The sequence below is a fragment of the Balearica regulorum genome, chromosome 1 (assembly GCF_011004875.1).
Source record: "Balearica regulorum gibbericeps isolate bBalReg1 chromosome 1, bBalReg1.pri, whole genome shotgun sequence".
Taxonomy (NCBI): domain Eukaryota; kingdom Metazoa; phylum Chordata; class Aves; order Gruiformes; family Gruidae; genus Balearica; species Balearica regulorum.
The window spans coordinates 36,918,721-36,936,620 of NC_046184.1; the positions used below are offsets into that span (position 1 = coordinate 36,918,721).

Genomic DNA, 17,900 nt, shown 5'->3' on the forward strand with positions numbered 1-17,900 from the left:
TTCTCCAAAGATGCATTTTCTTATCTTGCATGATTTGTGACAGCTCTGTAACTTAGTCTGTGGCATTGTTATTTCTATGAAAACATTAACCTCAACCCACTCGCAAAGCAGCAAGAATCATGACTATGAATTGTGCAGATCTACTGCATATAAATGCATCGTTTCCTACAGTAACACATTTTAGCAGACAATAGCTAAATTAAAAAAACCAAATATACAATAAATGATGTATTAGCAGCTTATTTCAATTTGCAAAATACAAGAAGGAGGGTGCATGGTATGAACCTGACCATGTCATTTTGTCATGCTTTTTGGCATCTTTGCAATGCTGTCTGCTGTTCTTCCTTTTCATTTCCTGAGCGTGTAATTTATACCAAGATTTACGTGACTTAAGAGTGGTTGATCATAACAGTAGATGTAAATAAGAAGCATAATCAGAGCTACTGGTAGCAATTAAAGAATACCTGCATATAATTTGTTCTGTTTTCTTTTTCAGCATCAGGAATTCAGTTTTCTTCTTAAAGAAAGGGTATGCCCTCTTGTTATAAAGCTCTTCTCCCCAAATATCAAATTCAGGCAAGGTTCCAGCACGTCATCTTCCCCAGCACCAGTGGAAAAACCATACTTCCCCATCTGTATGCGTTTGCTGAGGGTAGTTTCTGTTTTGATTAAGCAGTTTTACCGTTTGCTGGTAAGAATATCTTCAAATTTTCTTTACGCAATTCTGGTTTCGTATCTTTAATATGCCAGTACTGTGGTCAGTAATAGCATTAATAGTTCTTGGGAATTGTTGACGCATACCAAGGGAAGAAAAGTCTAAATATTCTTTTCCTCTTAATGTGTATTTGTGTTTACATGTGTTCTGCATGTATGATTTTATTAAACATGGGCTGGTATAAATTCTCAGAGTTGATTAGCTGTTGTCTTTTCTGTACTTCACTGCCTTTCAGTTAAGGTTTTGGGAACCTTTTGATCTTCTTATGTTGTTTGCCTGTCTTTAGATAATGTTGATTGCTGTGCCTTGTTAATATTTGCTAAGAGGCTTTTGACTTGTGTTGCTAAAGCTGTTGACAGAATGTGCATAAAAAAACCACACATTCAGCTGTTCGTATCTTCTGAATTTTAGATATTTGCTAAAAAAGATTGTTTTCATGTAAGAACTTTAATGCAATGTTTGTGAGGAATTTAACTCCTTCAGTGCAATTGTATATGTGATGTTAACTTGGCAAAATGTTATGATTATGAGGTATGATTTTTATATAATTTTGCGTAAATGCTTGTTAAAGGGGTTTTTTAGATCATGTGCAAAACTTGCTGGGATAGGACTCCTAAGATGAAACAAAAGTGTTTTGGAGAAAAAATTTTGTAGGAGGCTTTTTCTTTTGGTTTAATGGCTATAAACTGTATCTTTCAGGTAACAGAATGTGAAATCTTTCTGTCATTGCTGGTTAAGTTTCTGGATGCAGACAAACCACAGTGGCTAAGAGCTGTTGCGGTAGAATCTATTCACAGGCTTTGTGTGCAGCCTCAGCTTTTAAGGTATTAAATATATTGAATTTCACTTTTACAAAAAATTTAAGAAATCTTTTTATTTTTCTCTGGTGGAAAATACTTCCTAAAACATTGTAAATCTGTAGAAACTTAAATGCAATAAACTTCTCAATATAATTTTTTGTAAAGCATTAGGCAATGCTTATTATCCAGGAAGGGCTCAATTATGGTTATTTGAGTATTCCAAACCCTCTCTGCCTCACCAGTGTCAAAGGAGTATTTACCTGAAACTAAGTATTACTATTTAGCTCAATATTTGCAGTTAAAATATTTGCTTTTAGTCTACAGTTTGGAGGGAATGGGAAGTTGCTGTTAAAATATACTTTTAGTCCCTAATTTGTCAAATACTCATTGTATTTTATAAAATACTTTCCAGGTCCTTTTGTCAATCGTATGATATGAAGCAACATTCCACTAAAGTTTTCCGTGATATTGTGAATGCACTGGGGTCCTTCATCCAATCGCTGTTTCTTGTACCAAGTACAGGGAACGCATCAGCAACACCAAACCAAACTGGTAAAGCCTTGTCTTTACTATCATTTTAATTTTCCAGCATTTTTTTGTAATAATAAATTCTCATTTGATTCAGTATGTGCATTTGGCTTGGTACAGTTCTGTACTTCCGTGTTCATTGAGGTGAAAAGCTAACTTGAGACAAACTGGTGTTTTCAGGTTTGGTACAACAGGTGATTTTTATCTACCTGTATTATGGGGAAGACGTAGCCTGCAGTCAGCAGAGCAGTGCTCCTGCATTTGTATGGGCTTCTACAGTGACCAAGCTTCTTGTGTCACAACTTTTCTGAGGGAAATTCTGAGGAAATTATTTCTAATTTCTGACTATAACAAATTTGTCTGATTTCTTTCTCCTTGTGCAAGATGTCATTTATGGCAGTGTGCAGTTGAAGTAGTAAGACAGTGTGTGTTTGCTTCTTCCTGGGATGTAATAGCTAGTTCTTCTGGATGTTCAGGGACAAAACTGGATTGAGGAAGCCAAGAGGTAGCAAGAAAGATCTGTGTTTTACAGATCATCTTTGCTTTTTCTGTAAGCTTGAAAACATTCACTTACTGAAACTAAATCTGATTGTCTCTTCTTGCAGCCAGGGGTTTGGCATTTCACTAGGTATATTTTTATTTCTGTAAGAAGAAATGGTCCTTCTGTTAATGCCTTTGCAGATATTTACATCTGAGTTAAGGCTCTCTGTTTTGTCCCGTGGTTCCAGAAACAGAGGCCAGGTGATAATAAACAGATAAACAAAGTATAATAATTATCTATCATATCTACTATTAAATTAATAAACATTAAAATATCTGGGTTTAGACTCACACCTCTCAGGGTTCTGTCATGAAGTCTGAATTCTAGGTTGGATAATGTGAAGAAATTTGTGTCAGTAGCTGTTACTCAATAGCTTTCTGCACGGAAGCTGATGGAGTACTTCTGTTAGTAGTATTTCTGGGTTAGTTTAATCCACTGAGAGTAAATCAGAAGAGCACTTTTCATCATGTAACATACACATATGAGAAGTCATTGTAACATACTCATTCTCTTGAGAACTTAAATTTTGCCGTCATGTGAAGCAGCCCTGCAGTAGGGTCATACCCTTTGTGCTGTCACTATTTCTTTGGCTTGTTGTTCCAGTTTTTCTCCTTTACCTTTTCACTTCTTTCTGCCTGAGTGTTTCTCCTGTCTCTTTCTCATGTGTTTCTGACTCTTTTCCTCCTATGTCCATGTCTAACATGCAAAGAGCAGGTCAATGCAATTTTTGAACTAAGTCTTCTGATTATAATGATAGTCCTGTTGTAGCAGGCTGTCTTACACACCTGTAGTTGGCTTTGAGCCTCAGTTTTGCAACAAGGTGGCTGTTTCATAGGAAAAGTTGAAAGATGAATCTACCACTACTTACGTTTTGCGTCACTTTTATTAAACTGGTGCAATGCAAGCCTTTTTACCACTTTAAGGAGTTATGTTGATACAAAAATAGTTGCATGTGTCTGACTGCTTGGTGGGATCACAGAAAATGACACCAGCATACCTGTGTTTTGTGGCAGTGTTTGGCTAATCATTTCTGTTTACCAGTAGGATTTTGTTGTTTCAATCTGTTAAGCTTGCCTGTGTTAAAGTGTATACGTAGGCTTCTGTGTGTATTCGTATTGCCTAAGTTAGTAGTTTAGTCTCTCTGCATATAAAAAAAGTAAGCACAGCAAAATGGTGGTTGTTACACTGATGTATTGGGTGCTGTGAGTAACCTCCTTGGGGACTGCCCTTCTCTCCCATTGTCTGTACAGAGAGAGTCTGAACTTGTACCTACTGGTAGTAAGTATAGACCTCCTTCTATATGTAGGAACTGTATATATACAGAATTCCTTGTCCTTTTATCAGCTTTTTTTGGCTTCTTAAATTGGATCCAAAATTTGTTCCCTCCTAGCTGTTGGTTGGCATGTTGTCAGCACTACCCTGATGTGGTTTGGTTTTTTCTACCTTGGAATAGAACAGATTCAAACGTTGCAGTTTTCTTTGAGTTTCTTCTTGTGGCTCTTGCATTTCTGAAATCTTTAAAGTTTGTGATGTTGTTATTGGAATGATTAACATCTCTTTTCTGCTACTGACTTCTAGGTGCAGCTATTCAAATAGTCCTTAAAATATCTGTCTGACTCTTCACTATAGTATATATTGTTTTATTGAGACTGTATAAGTTTAGTTCATTCACAAAATGTTACAAATGCTGCTATACCTTTCACACAAACATTTTATTCTGACTGAAAATAAGGCAGTTGACATCAATCAACTGTGCCTTTTAAACTACTTTGCACATAGGATTGTGTTTTAGACAGCAGAGGGAGCTCAAAAATAGCTTTTTGTGTTGGTGGTTTTGTTTTTATTATCAAGCAGGGCATCTTGGATTAATCCACATATCTCAATGAAATATAGAAAAAGGATGTTTGCTGATCGCTAGGACTAGATTGGTTAATTTTATCACTTTGTTTTTCTGAATAGGAAGCAATGCATCGGGGAATACTGGCTCAGCACAAACTAACCCAGGAGTGCTTGGAATGGGAGGAGGTGCAACTGTATTACCTGCCTTTGAGTATAGAGGCACTTGGATTCCTATCCTGAATGTAACAGTACAAGGCAGTGCTAAAGCTACCTAGTAAGTATCTCTATCTTTTTGGAAATGTATATAACAAATACTTTTATTGCCAACTTGATGATTTAAGGATTTTTTTATTAGTGAATATTGAGGTCTTAATTTCACTGGCTTGAGGTATATTATGGATTTTCTTTTAGTTGGTGCCATGAGGTGGTGTGATTTTTCCCTATTTTTTCCAAATGCTCTGGATTCTGATCCAAATATCCCCTATGGCTTTAGCATCTGTTGGATTTTTTTCCTACCATACTGTTGCGGTATTAATTCTTCACTTTTAGGCCTCACTACAGAATATAACAATTTTAGAATATCTTTTGCTAGGTTATGTAATGGCAAACATTAGGGGGGCATTAAGCAAATGGGACATCAGTGGGAGTGGAAAACAGCTTTCTTACACCAGCTTTACTGTATTTACAGTTTTTATTGAACAGGATATTGTGGTAGATATTGGCCAGGTTGTTTTTCCAAACAATATATTGACCTATATACAAAGGTTAAACTGTGAATACTTCTTAGAATGACCAATTATTTTGTTAGGACTTTGTATAATGGAGATCATGTTCTCGGTTTAGAGCTGTGAATATTACTTTACTTTTGAAGTAGTGGAAGTTCTTCTATGTCAGTCATGACCATTGAGAGCCAATCTCTTCCAAATTGAACGTTATTCGTACAGCCCATGAAACTTTGGCCTACTAATACTCAGAAGCTATCTGCTGATTTCACTATCTCAATACTTTTTTAAGGTAGAAACTCTTTATCTGTCTTTGAGACACAGAAGGACAAATCTATCCTCAGTTTTCAATCTTTTAATATACATATGACTTTTTGTTCTGGCAGTGGCCATGAATGTTATTTTAGGTTACCTGACTCTTCTCATGAAATGCAAATTTTTTACAAAAGTGGATGAAAGCTAGTTCATACTTTGGCCAGCTACTACAACCTCCTGCTTTCTTCCTTTTCGTCTTTCTTACTTTTATTCTTAACTGGCTCAAGAACATTGCAGCCACCATCAGCAGTCTCCTGTGCTGCTCTGAACTTTCTTGTCTTACCTTTGGATCCCTCCAGTGACTCCATGATTTCCTCTGAGTAGTTTTTGCATTCTTTTTTTCTTCTGTGTAAGATTACGGAATTGTTGCTAGCATGTCTTATCAGCAGTTTTTCTCCTATCTTGTACTTTTATCTGTAGTCCCTGCATGTAAGGACCATAAATACTGTAACTGCAGATTTGGGTCACATCCTAGCATGGATTCTCTCCTACTGCTGCCATTAGATTTTCATACTGTGGCCACATCTTACACTTTTACACAGTGATTTAATTGGAGATTTGAATTGTGAACAGAGCCAGCAGAGGTCTTTTTGCCAGTGTGGGCCTGTCTCCTCGCAGACCACTATGCCTTGTCTTCCTCTTTACATGAGGAAGTAGGTATTTTTAAGAGGAACAGACAAAGACTATTCAGCATTTGGGCTGTGACCATGTAACTGTAACAACTCACTCCGTCTATTCAGTAGTTTGCTTTCCAAAAGTAAGAGTATACGACCTCTACCTCACAGGTATGTTGTAACTAAACAAAAACTCTTTAATAATTTTAATTAGAGCCATATACATACACATACTTATTTTGTAGATAGATGGTGGAATGTTGACCATTTGATTTATCTATACTACCTGTGCCCCCAGATATCTAAGGCAGCCATCTTCAGGAAATTAGAGGTGATAACTGAAGCGTTACACGTTTGGGAGAAGGAAAATCCTTTGTGCAGAAAAAAGCGGTGACACTACAGTGTAAAAGTATCTTTGGTATATTGTAGTTGGAATGCCTATATTTTTTAAGAGTAGTTTGTAGAGTAAATGATGAAACAGTGGTTGCTGAGGTAGCAGGTAGTTTTTGTAACAGGCTGTCTCTCCTTGTGTAGACTCCACTGCTGTGGCAGCTACAATCTGTTTCCTGTTGGATTTGTAACTCAGCAGTTCTTTATGTGTTGTTAAGGTAAAATATGAAGAAAAGTGGCAATGAGGCTGCAGTTCTAGCACAGTGAGGATTTAATTGCATGGTTTTCAGCAGTGAATCGTGTAGACGTTTCCTTTTTGTACAAATAACTTACTTGGTTTACATATGCACGTAGGTTATGAATATTCAGTCATATATTACCTAGCTATGACAGGCTTTTCCGGTCATATGGACTCAAAGATAACAATAATGGAACGTCTGACTTGTTCTCAGTTTGTTATAACTATATTCATGACTTTCTGACCTATTTCCTCTGTTGTTCCTATGTACTTGTGTTCTTCTGAATAGGTTGCTGTGGTTTTAAGTAAAATTGTAATAAAAGTAGACTGATTCATTCAGTGATACTTGCTTATATGTGTTAATTTTTTAAAAAATATTTATTTGCAGATCTAAGTACTGTACTCTGGGTTTGTACGCTTTCATTTGCTATTTTTAGTGACTCATTTACTCTTAATGACTTAAGAAGTTTATTATCTTGAGTTGCTATAAATCTTGAAGGATGATATTTGGGGCCTGTTTGTATGTAACTTACTTTATTTGGAATCTTGGTTTTTTTAATTATTGTTTTCAATCACAGTGGTACTGTTACACACTTAGTTGTCATGCTTTGAATTTTTTAGTTTGGAAATGCTGGACAAAGTAGAGCCACCTACGATTCCCGAAGGCTACGCCATGTCGGTGGCATTTCACTGTTTACTGGATCTTGTCCGTGGTATCACTACCATGATCGAAGGAGAGTTGGGAGAGGCAGAAACAGTCAGTCAAACCACAACAGACACAACTTCATTACCAGCACAGTCTTCAGAGCAGCAAGACTTGCAGTCTGCATCTGACCAATCAGAGCAAGAACTAGGTATTTGAAAATGCAAACACTATATAAAATATAGCAGTTTTACATAAAGCAGGATTAAAATAGTTCATGCTTTATTGCTTAAATTTGTTGTTTCTAAATCGTATATAAAAACTTCTAATAAAGTGGAGTTTCGGATTTTTTTTTGTAACAGAGCAGTAGTAGTCTCTTAAAAAAAAAAAATACTTGATGTACTGCTTCTGTCATATAGCGCCTTACCGATAGTCTCCTTATGGTCTGTTAACACTGTTGTACATGTATGTACACGGGATCTGAGGGAGAAATAACAGGCATTCTGTTCTCCAGAACTACTGTTCTGCCTTCCTGTGTCCTTAATTCTGCTTAACACTGAGATCCAAGGTCACAAGAGACAACCTGACTGCAAGAAATGTGGCAGTTACAACCATATATAAAAGAAAAATGTATTTCTAGTAACAAGACCCAAAGATGAATGTTTTAATGGAGATATGTAAAATAATATGGAAGTATTTAGGGAAGAACTTCTTTAAAAGCAGAAAGACTTGTGTCTCGAGAGTGATACAGAGTTGTGTACCAGGAAGCGGAGACGACCGTGCAGGAGTCTGTCCGGAGGCAGGGACGGAGGCTGGAGGCGGGAGGAGAGGGCTTGGGCCCCAGCGCTGCCCGCGCCGCTCTCCGTGGTGCTGCAGGCAGCGCCGCCCGAGCACCTGGGCGAGGCACGGGGGAGCGAGGTGTGGGAACGGGACAGCCAGAGTGTAGGTCTGTTAGATCTGTGGGGTTTTCTTACTAAACTAATGAAAAAAAAAAAAATTGTGGAGAATTATAAATGCCAGGGGGGAGAGAGGTTTTTTCCTTCACCGCAAAATTTCAGTGAGTTTCTTGTTTACCTGATGCCCCACATTTATGCACTTCTGAATGTTTACTTTTATAGACAAAGACAAAAAATAGTTATATACACACCTTTGTTAGATTTTTTTTTTTAATGTAATTTAGAAGCAGCATTGCCTTGGTGACATTTTTTACTTTAGCAATGTTACTTTAAAAGCAACTGTTTAAATGGTACTGGTGTGAGTGTGTTTAGGTTTATGTGCGTCTGTAAATTAACGTATAAAAACACACTTTAAAAGATGCAGCAGCAAGTATTTTGTTTGAGATATAATTGAAAGTTATTAAGTAAAATATGTGTTTCTGCTATAAACAATAGTATTTCTTTCAAGTTAGCAGAGCTGTCTGGGAAGAAATGGTGAATGCTTGTTGGTGTGGTCTTCTGGCTGCTTTATCCCTCCTACTTGATGCAAGGTATTTGGTCTTTGGTTTCTTTTGATTTTTTCATAGATGATATTCCCAGCCTTGTTTTAACTGTCTTTTGATACTGGTTAAGTTGACAGTTGTACAAGAGTGCACTGTTCATAGTACCTAAGCAGAGAGGTTTGTGGGTTAGTGATGGCTAGACTGAGTAAGGATCTGTTAAGAGTAAATGACACAGAAGTCTCCAAAAGTCTAGCATAAACCTTGAACATACTAGTGTATGGAACAATTAATTGCATTTGCAAAGGGCTGCATTTAAGCCATTTAAATTATTTTTATTCCTTTTTACTTTGAATGTTTCAACACATCGAAGTGATTCGACTCGTGTCTTGATTACCATTGATAAGAGACTAAATAATGTCTCAGTACTTGTTAGTACAATGTAGTCTTTGAAGTGGAAAAGCTATTTACTAGATAATAACTCTGGTAACTTAATTGTCTCCTTCAAAGAGTCTTTTGTTATCAAACACCATTTTTTTTTTAAAATTAGCATTAAATATATCCTCATAGCCTCCTTTGCCAAGTCATTCAGAACTAAAGACCAATTTTATAGGAAACGGTTCTGAAGATTTTTGTTGATTGGTTATGCTTGCTCTTCAGTATTTATAGTCTTGACAGTTTTTAAAGTATATGTTCTCATTGTTTTCAGTTTTGGTTAGCTGCCTGCTTCTGTGCCGTCTTATTAAATTATGTGTACTCTTTCAGTACTGATGAAGCTGCCACTGAAAATATTCTAAAAGCAGAATTGACAATGGCTGCACTTTGTGGAAGACTGGGTCTTGTAACATCAAGAGATGCCTTTATCACTGCCATTTGCAAAGGATCCTTGCCCCCTCACTATGCCCTTACTGTATTAAACAGCACAACTGCAGCTCTGTCCAGCAAATGTAAGTATATAGATTTTCCTTTATTGTTAAAATGTTTAATTTTGTTCCACGTATTGTCCATAACTCTAAACTCAAATTTTCTCAGGAGGTAATTGCAAAGTTATGCAACTGTAGTGTTTGGCTATACTAAATTTACTTAGAATCCTCAGGCAGAATCTAGACTGCCTGCTTTCAAGAATTGGTTAGTCTTGCAGCATCTGCTAGGTATCATTCTAGCAACTACCAACATTCTGTAAACCTAAAGCTTTCTGAATGCTTAGTATATATCAGAAGTTCATATTCTAAGGAGATATGCATGTCATCCTAAAGATCTGTTTGGATATGTAATTAAGGCATTCAGATTCTGAAAGGGGCTCTGGGCAACTCAGATACTTAGCAATTGGCTGGAACATCCCGCATTTGTGGTGTACTACATTCATTTCTACAACCGTGTAGTGATGATAGTACTTACTGCATAAATGGAAGGTTGTAAGTTCTGGGCTCTGTTCAGTTTACAAGGGATTGAATTGATGCTTCCCACATCCTGACAGAATGTTGTAATTCATGGTATATGCCAGTTGAGGGTGTACTCTGTTTCTAATTTTGAAAATTAATTACTGTGTACCAAGAAACACAGCTACCTGGAAAATATGCAGATGGATCTAACATTAGACCTCTTAATATAAACCAAAAATACCTTAGTCTGGGAACAAGGACCAGGACCTTTACTCCAGCCCACAAGCTAAGTGTATTATTAGATCATAAGTCTGTGAGCAGTACGCATGACTGAGCTGCACGAATCTTTATGCAAATAAGTTGTGAACTTAAATTATCGTAAATAGGTTACTCTTCTTTTTACAGATGAGTTATGAAAATGGTGTCCTGAAGTACTATATTGGAAAAACATCATGGCGTAGCATTTATGACACCTTCATTTTCTGAGTGCATTGGTACAATGGTAGCACACAGTGATACTGTTCACACAATTACCACAGATAACTGAGTTGAGACATAGTGTAATGCTTGTATCTTAGCACAAATATATCAGTCTCAACATAAAATGTATTAATATATTGCAAGCAGTATCTAATAGTTAGAGGGAGTAATTGCTGGGTCCTTTAACTCTGTAAGGCAATGACATAATAATCTAAATGTAACTAAAGGTCTCAAAGTGGGCCGCCTTAAAGCTAGTACTGTGAAAAAATTCTCAGGAGTGTGTGTGTCAGAAGGTGGTTGCTACTACAAGTACTGGGTTTTAAATTTGGATTTTTTTTTTTTTTTCAATTTTCCTCTAGCATATTCCATTCAGGGACAGAATGTTCAAATGATCAGTCCCTCGAGCGAGTCTCATCAGCAAGTTGTAGCAGTAGGGCAACCCTTAGCTCTTCAGCCACAGGGAACAGTAATGGTAAGTACAACTTGTAAATGATCGCATCCCACCTAACTGCTTCTTTCTGCATCTCAGTGTGTCTCAAAAATGGGCAACAGATAACTGTTATTCATAAGAATGCTGTCTATCTGAAATACTATCCTAAACTTTTAATTTAGAACAGCCATGGACAGCAAACTTCTCTAACTGTAAGGAAGACTTACCCTTGTTTTTCATCTGACTCAGCTCAGCAGCTCCCATTCATTCTGTTTGAGAAACCCTAGGTCTTAGCTCTGTCATGTGCCTGTGTCTGAAGGTTCACTTCTGGGTTTTTTAAAGATAGACTTTGATTTTGTGGAGCAGATGCACTTAAAGCTGGAGTACTTGAACTTACGTCTTTGATAATAAGGTGAAACTCGGGGGAGAGGGCAGTGATCAAATTGTATTCAACCCCAGCAAGATAAGATTGAGAGAAGAAGGAGAGATACTGAACTGCTACTCTAAAAAAGATACATTGCACCAGTGAAAACAAATTGGGGTTTTTAATGGTTTTTAATTTATTTATTAATTATAACTAAATAATAATTACTATTATTTAGTAATAATTTACTAAATATATTAAGCTATTTAGTAAAAAATTGCAAGTTTCCTAGAAACACTATTATTGTAGAATAATAAAAAATGTGTGGTCATTTGGTTGGGGTTTTTTTGGTTTTGTTTTTCTTTAGCTGACTTCAAAAAATATCCAGTGTATGAGGACATTGCTCAACTTAGCTCACTGCCATGGAGCCGTTCTTGGTACATCGTGGCAACTCGTCCTGGCTACTCTTCAGGTATAATAGGAAATATTTATGCCTTATTTTTTTTGCCATAATTTGGTTTTGAGTCTTTATGTGAACTTTGAATTGCCTTGACTAAGTACTGTAGCATTTGTTTTGAATTCTCTTTGGCTGGAAGGCTGCTGGCTAACTCGAGTGCAATGTTAGTTTCCTCTCTGCCTGAAAAGGTTTTTCTGCTGAAAATGATCCTTTTGTATTTCAGCATCTTGTGTGGATTCTAGGACTGAAGCCTGGTGTTGGAGGTGCATTAAAACCTGGAAGAGCTGTAGAAGGGCCCAGCACAGTGAGCATGATTTTTCATTTTACAGTTAATGATTATGCAGTATTTTCTATTGCAATCCATAAAGACACATTTCTGTCTCTTTTTCAAGGTTCTGACTACAGCAGTTATGACTGATCTGCCAGTTATATCCAACATACTTTCAAGGCTTTTTGAAAGCTCACAGTAAGAAACCTTATCTTATAATTAAAATAATGTGTGTATATCAAACTTGGCAGTGTTTTGATAGCTATTATTTTTCAGGTACCTTGACGATGTGTCTTTACATCACTTAATAAATGCCCTTTGCTCCTTGTCTCTGGAAGCCATGGATATGGCCTATGGAAACAATAAGGTATAAAAAGGTTATTTTCTTTTTAGATGTTTTTGTGAAACAGGCAGAAGACTTGTACATTTATCCTTTAAGGTACCTATTTCTAATATTAAGACAGTAATACATTTGATACTCTAGAGTAAAAAATAATGAACCAGAGAAGGTCTTATTTATAATGGTTCGTATGGTTACTGAATTCTCTGAACATTCTCATTCTTGTGTTTATTGTTAACTAAGGAATGTCATGTGTTTCTATTAATCGGATTGTGGGTGGATAAAACTTGGAAAAGCCTTTGTAATTTCAGAGGTTAGATTTCTGAACAGCGCAGTATGTTCTGTGAGGTCCTCACTCTCATTTCCGTTTTCTTTTATAATATACTTCAGAAAATGCCTGACGATCTAGATATTAAAAAAACCCCTGATAATTCATATTTACTTGAGAAAATGAGTGACAGCGTTCCTGTCAGCCTCAGTAAACAATCTTTAGCCCAGAAAGGTTAAAGACCCTGTGATTGAATAAGATTGAAGATGTATTCTCCTAATCGTTGTCTCCAGAGGAGAGTTTCTGAAAGTTTTTCCTTGATCTATTATACTAGAGCTAATGATGATAGAAAATATGCTTTATAATATTTGACAATTACAGCAACAGAGAATGAATTAAAGTAAGCAAAATTTGTGTTTAAAATCAGTTGAAAATGAGAATAAAAAATCAGCAGAAATGGGAACAGAGAATTCCAGCGCAACAGTCATTTTGACTATATGTTGGTTTAAAAAATAAAAGAAGAAAATGAAAAGAGGCTTATCACAAATATTTGCGTACGCATTTGATGAATGGGAAGTGTATCGTGTTCGTGCAGGGCATTTATGAAGCTGATGGAAGATAAAGCATAAGGGGATTCTTAAATATTTTGTATTGCTTGTTCATGTATAATTTTAACTTCAGAAGCTGTGATGGGAAAAGAGCTATTTTGCTAGTAAAATACGTTATAAAACGTATTAGAGGGAGGACTAAATAAAAATGAGAGTTTTGAAAGGAATATCAGTGTTCTGGTTATTGTCAAACTTAGAGAAAACTGTATGACAAATTATGAAAGAAGCATTCTTCATGGTATGCTGTTGCTACCCCCTTGTGGCTTCTCATGAAGTACTGCAGATGCTGTGGTAACTTCCCAGCCGTGCTACCTAAGCACTTGTGACAGCGTTCACAGCCTACGAAACACAGTACTTTGATGAGATTAGTTGCACCTTAATTTATAAATCATAATGTAGCAAAAGGCTCTGACGTTATCTGAGTTACCTCAAAGTCACGTGTTCAAATTCCATTTTATTAAGGAACCATCGCTTTTTGCTGTTGCAAAATTACTGGAAACAGGACTAGTCAACATGCACAGGATTGAGATTCTTTGGAGACCTCTAACGGGTCATCTTCTGGAGGTAACTAATTGCTTTTATCAGTTGTACTAGAACTTAGTTTGTATTAATAAAGATCTTGTGAAAATGCACTTTTAAAGTGTAATTTAAAAATAATCTAAGTTGTATTTACATGTTCTTGTTTATGCATTTTGGTTTTGCAACTTTAATACATCATAATTTGAATTTAAATATTTAAATTCCAATATTTTAATATTTCTTATTGACTTTGTCTTTATCGTGCTGTCAGTCTCTATACATTTTAAATACAGCAATGTTTAAAGTGATCAAGTTGTTACACTTCATGTATTTGTTATAATTAATGTAATACAAACAGGTTTCGCTTTGGATTCACATAGTGCAAATATCTAGGAAGATTTTAAGCTATGTTTTTGTATCCTTACCAGATAGATTGAAGCCATTAGATTTACTAACAAAGGGTTTGTTGGTTTTAAGAATGTTTAAGCTAACATTTTGAATGGTCTCTTTACGGGAATACTGTACAAATATAAAAATAGGTGTCATCATCTTACTTCAATTTCATAAGTATTTTAACTTCAACATGAAAAATGTGCTCCATCAAGGAAAAATGTCTTAACTTTTGAATTTGAAACTAAAAACAGGTGACGGACTGTAATTGTAAAGTTTTAATTCTCTACACAGATCTGTAGAAGAGTGAAACGCAAGAACAGGGTTCAGTTTTAAAGTGGGTAAAGGAGGAAGCTTTTCTTCCTCATTTTCCAGAAAATATCAGACACTTCCTTAGAACCAGCGCATTATTTCAAATAGTATTAAGGATTGGCCAGCTCTAACCTTATTTATGGAGATCATCTCCACATAATCTTTTATCTAGGAGAAGAAATTTGGATGCCTAGGGGTTTAAAGACTTACAGCATAAATATCTTTATTGTCTCTTTTTTCCCCTCCAGTAGAGTAAGGTTCACCATCCACATCTTGAGACTCTGTGTTTTCCTCTAGTAAGGAGTCTGTTTCAGTCTGTTACCCATTGTGGGTATTTGTCACTGTTTTGTAGGAAATACACAGTCTATTTTGATTTCTTTTAAAGTGCTGCCTTATTTCCTTTTAAACCTAAGTTGTCAAGGTACAATAAGGAAGGAGAAAACACCAACTGCAAATTCAATTAAACACAACCTGAGGGAAGAATTCGTTCCCTGTCTCTGGAACAGATTCAGAGCATCATAAAGTAGTTCAAGATCTCTTTTTTTTTAAAATGAGTTAACAAAAATATAAATAATTCAGGAGAGCATCTATTTCTTGTCTGCATTTTTTAATGTTAAGCTAGCTCTTCTGCATCGTACTCCTTGTAGATTTGGCTAGTGGCTGATAAGGGAATGGTCCACCAACCCAAACCTTCAGCATTACTTATGATCCTGCCTTGGACTTTGATTCTGGATTCTCACACCATCTGAGCTAGGGCTGGAAGTGTGGGTGGAAATAATTACGTAGAGGTTGATGAAACTGTAGACTTACTTTATTTGTTTGAGGGTAATATATTGGATATGGGAGTACAGTTCATACTAGATATCTATGCAATGGAGTTGCACAATGTTTTTAATTTTTCTGTTCTAAAAAAACCAAATTAGCAAAATTATTAGGTTTAGGTAGTTAGGAGACGAAGAGAAATGAAGATAAGCATTTGAAACTTAAGCTTGAAATAGTGTTCGCTGTTTTGTCAAGTTTTTGAAATAATGGAGTGTAAGGCTTATTTTATATTCACTATGTAGTTATTTTTTTGTATTTGAGAATACAGAAGAGCAGACACTTTCTGTGTTGGCTACTGTCATGCTTCCTCCCTTGGTTATGTAAAGCTGTGCATGAAAGATGAAACTTTGGATTTTATAGTAGCTTAAGGCTAAATGAAACCTGAGAGTTTCAGGCATTCATTGAAGAGTTGTTTGGTGTTTTTTGATCGGTCATTATCTGAATTAGCAGTTAGTGTATTCATTTTGGGAAATGTATTGGCTTGAAGTGCTGTGGTTTTCATTATGTTTCCTTCTGTGTCTTTCACTGCTTCCTGTCGCTTCCTTCTTCAGAAGGTATGTCTGTCCAAAAGATAAAAAGTTATTTACTATTAAACCTAATTTTATCATCCAGAGATTTATTGTATTGTTGAAAAAATATTATAATATTGTATGTAAATTCTAATATAATTAAAATAGCCATATATTTTTTTGTATTACATATACTCAAATCTGGATTAAATAAAAGTGACTTTAAACAAAACATTGCTGTATTTGCAGGTCTGTCAGCATCCAAACTCCAGAATGAGAGAATGGGGAGCAGAAGCTTTAACTTCTCTCATTAAAGCAGGACTGACATTCAGCCATGATCCTCCATTATCTCAAAATCAGGTAAAGTAAGTTTAAGAGCAGCTGCTTTCCTCCTTTTTTGGAACTGAAAATGAACATGAAATCAAAATCTTCCCTAGAGGAAGTCTTCTACAGTTCAATGAATAGGAGGCATTCATAAGCAACTTTACTATTGAGTTTATAAAGCCTACAGCTGTAACATTCAGATGTAACTACTGAGAATCACCTTGTGCATTCTAATGAACTACCCTCCTTTCTTTTTCACATGCAGAAGTGGTGATGCTGGCATATCATGTCTGTTAGAACAAATTATGGATCACCCTCATGAGTGTACAGTAATCCCAGAATGTTTAGAAATACATATGTGATGTGGTGTCAGCTAAAGAAGAAATTGTCTAACCTTCTAAATCACAGCTATTAAATCCATAATTAATAAAAGATTCTAATATTTTTATTGAGATTCAATGGATAGTTTTTTCCAAGGTCTCTTTCGTAGGAAGCTGAGTCTAGCCCTGCTGGGTGAGTGTAAAGTTGCGTGATGGTTTTTATGCAACTGTGACAGCATTCTCTAGCTACTTCCTGAGGGACCTGGAGAACAGGTGGGGGGAAAAAAGAAAAAAAATCAGATTTCCTGCTGAGATCTTTTATAAACAGTTTTTAGAAAGGCCACTGTGACACTGAATGTGAGCATTTAATGCATGAGTTACTGAATTCATTTAATGAATATCCAATTGGTACTGTATGTTTTCACTTATTATGTATAATAATATATAACAATCAATTAAATTTAGCATCCTTAATATGCTTTATTGTTTACTTCTAGAGATTGCAGTTGCTTTTACTGAATCCACTAAAGGAACTGTCAAACATTAGTCATCCTGATATCAGGATCAAGCAGTTGGAGTGTGTGCTACAGATTTTGCAAAGTCAGGGTGACAGCTTAGGACCTGGTTGGCCATTGGTGCTTGGAGTCATGGGGGCAATTCGAAGTGATCAGGGGTAAGTGGTGGAAATAAAATTTTAAAATCATGTAAAATAAGAACAGTAGAAAGAATTCTGCTTTTATTTTCTTACTTTAATAACCACTTTGATAATAGCCATAACTTTCATTTTTAGCTTATGAACAATTTTATTCAACAAATATACAGTTTTTAATTTTTCCTGTAGCACATTTTCATTTTACTGAATTAATCTTTCGGAAGACCAGATTATTGACCTCTACCCTCTCCTGTGGTCAGCATGCAGTATACCCTGAGGAGTACTCCTTGTGCCAATTCATTTGATCTTAACCATCTGCTGGACACATCTCTGGTGCTTGCAGATAATTCTGTATGATGTAGCTGTTGCTCACAGTTCCTCTGTTTCTTTTTCTCCTTAAATCTTCGGGTAGTTTCTAGTGTGTGTCATCTTCTGAACGCTCTCTGTTTTTGTTGAAGCCTTCCTCCCTAAATGGCTGCTGATAGCACAAGGATGGAAGATTATTTACTTGCTGTGGGTGAATCCGTTATTGACTAACACACATGACTGTTGCCAACAGAGGGGCAGTATTACTGGACTGATCTTCTTGCCCACAAGGGAAAGTGAGAGGTGAAGTTACAAGGAGTTTTTCTGCAATGAGCAGTGAAATGAATATCTGGCCCTGGAACTGAAAGC

The 17,900-nt window shown here is 36.1% G+C and overlaps 1 protein-coding gene across 5 annotated transcripts in view; it reads left to right on the forward strand.

Moving 5' to 3' along the window:
- MON2 (MON2 regulator of endosome-to-Golgi trafficking) overlaps nt 1–17,900 on the forward strand; it is an 82,991-nt gene that overhangs the window by 26,352 nt on the left and 38,739 nt on the right. For all 5 annotated transcript variants that reach the window (XM_075745384.1, XM_075745360.1, XM_075745368.1 and 2 more), the window contains exons 8-22: nt 497–691; nt 1,415–1,539; nt 1,928–2,067; nt 4,544–4,697; nt 7,324–7,556; nt 8,750–8,831; nt 9,546–9,727; nt 11,002–11,114; nt 11,804–11,908; nt 12,117–12,197; nt 12,286–12,359; nt 12,438–12,528; nt 13,840–13,941; nt 16,179–16,289; nt 17,071–17,246. In XM_075745384.1, the coding sequence (XP_075601499.1) occupies nt 497–691; nt 1,415–1,539; nt 1,928–2,067; nt 4,544–4,697; nt 7,324–7,556; nt 8,750–8,831; nt 9,546–9,727; nt 11,002–11,114; nt 11,804–11,908; nt 12,117–12,197; nt 12,286–12,359; nt 12,438–12,528; nt 13,840–13,941; nt 16,179–16,289; nt 17,071–17,246 (1,964 nt within the window). The remainder of the gene's footprint in view (nt 1–496; nt 692–1,414; nt 1,540–1,927; nt 2,068–4,543; nt 4,698–7,323; nt 7,557–8,749; nt 8,832–9,545; nt 9,728–11,001; nt 11,115–11,803; nt 11,909–12,116; nt 12,198–12,285; nt 12,360–12,437; nt 12,529–13,839; nt 13,942–16,178; nt 16,290–17,070; nt 17,247–17,900) is intronic.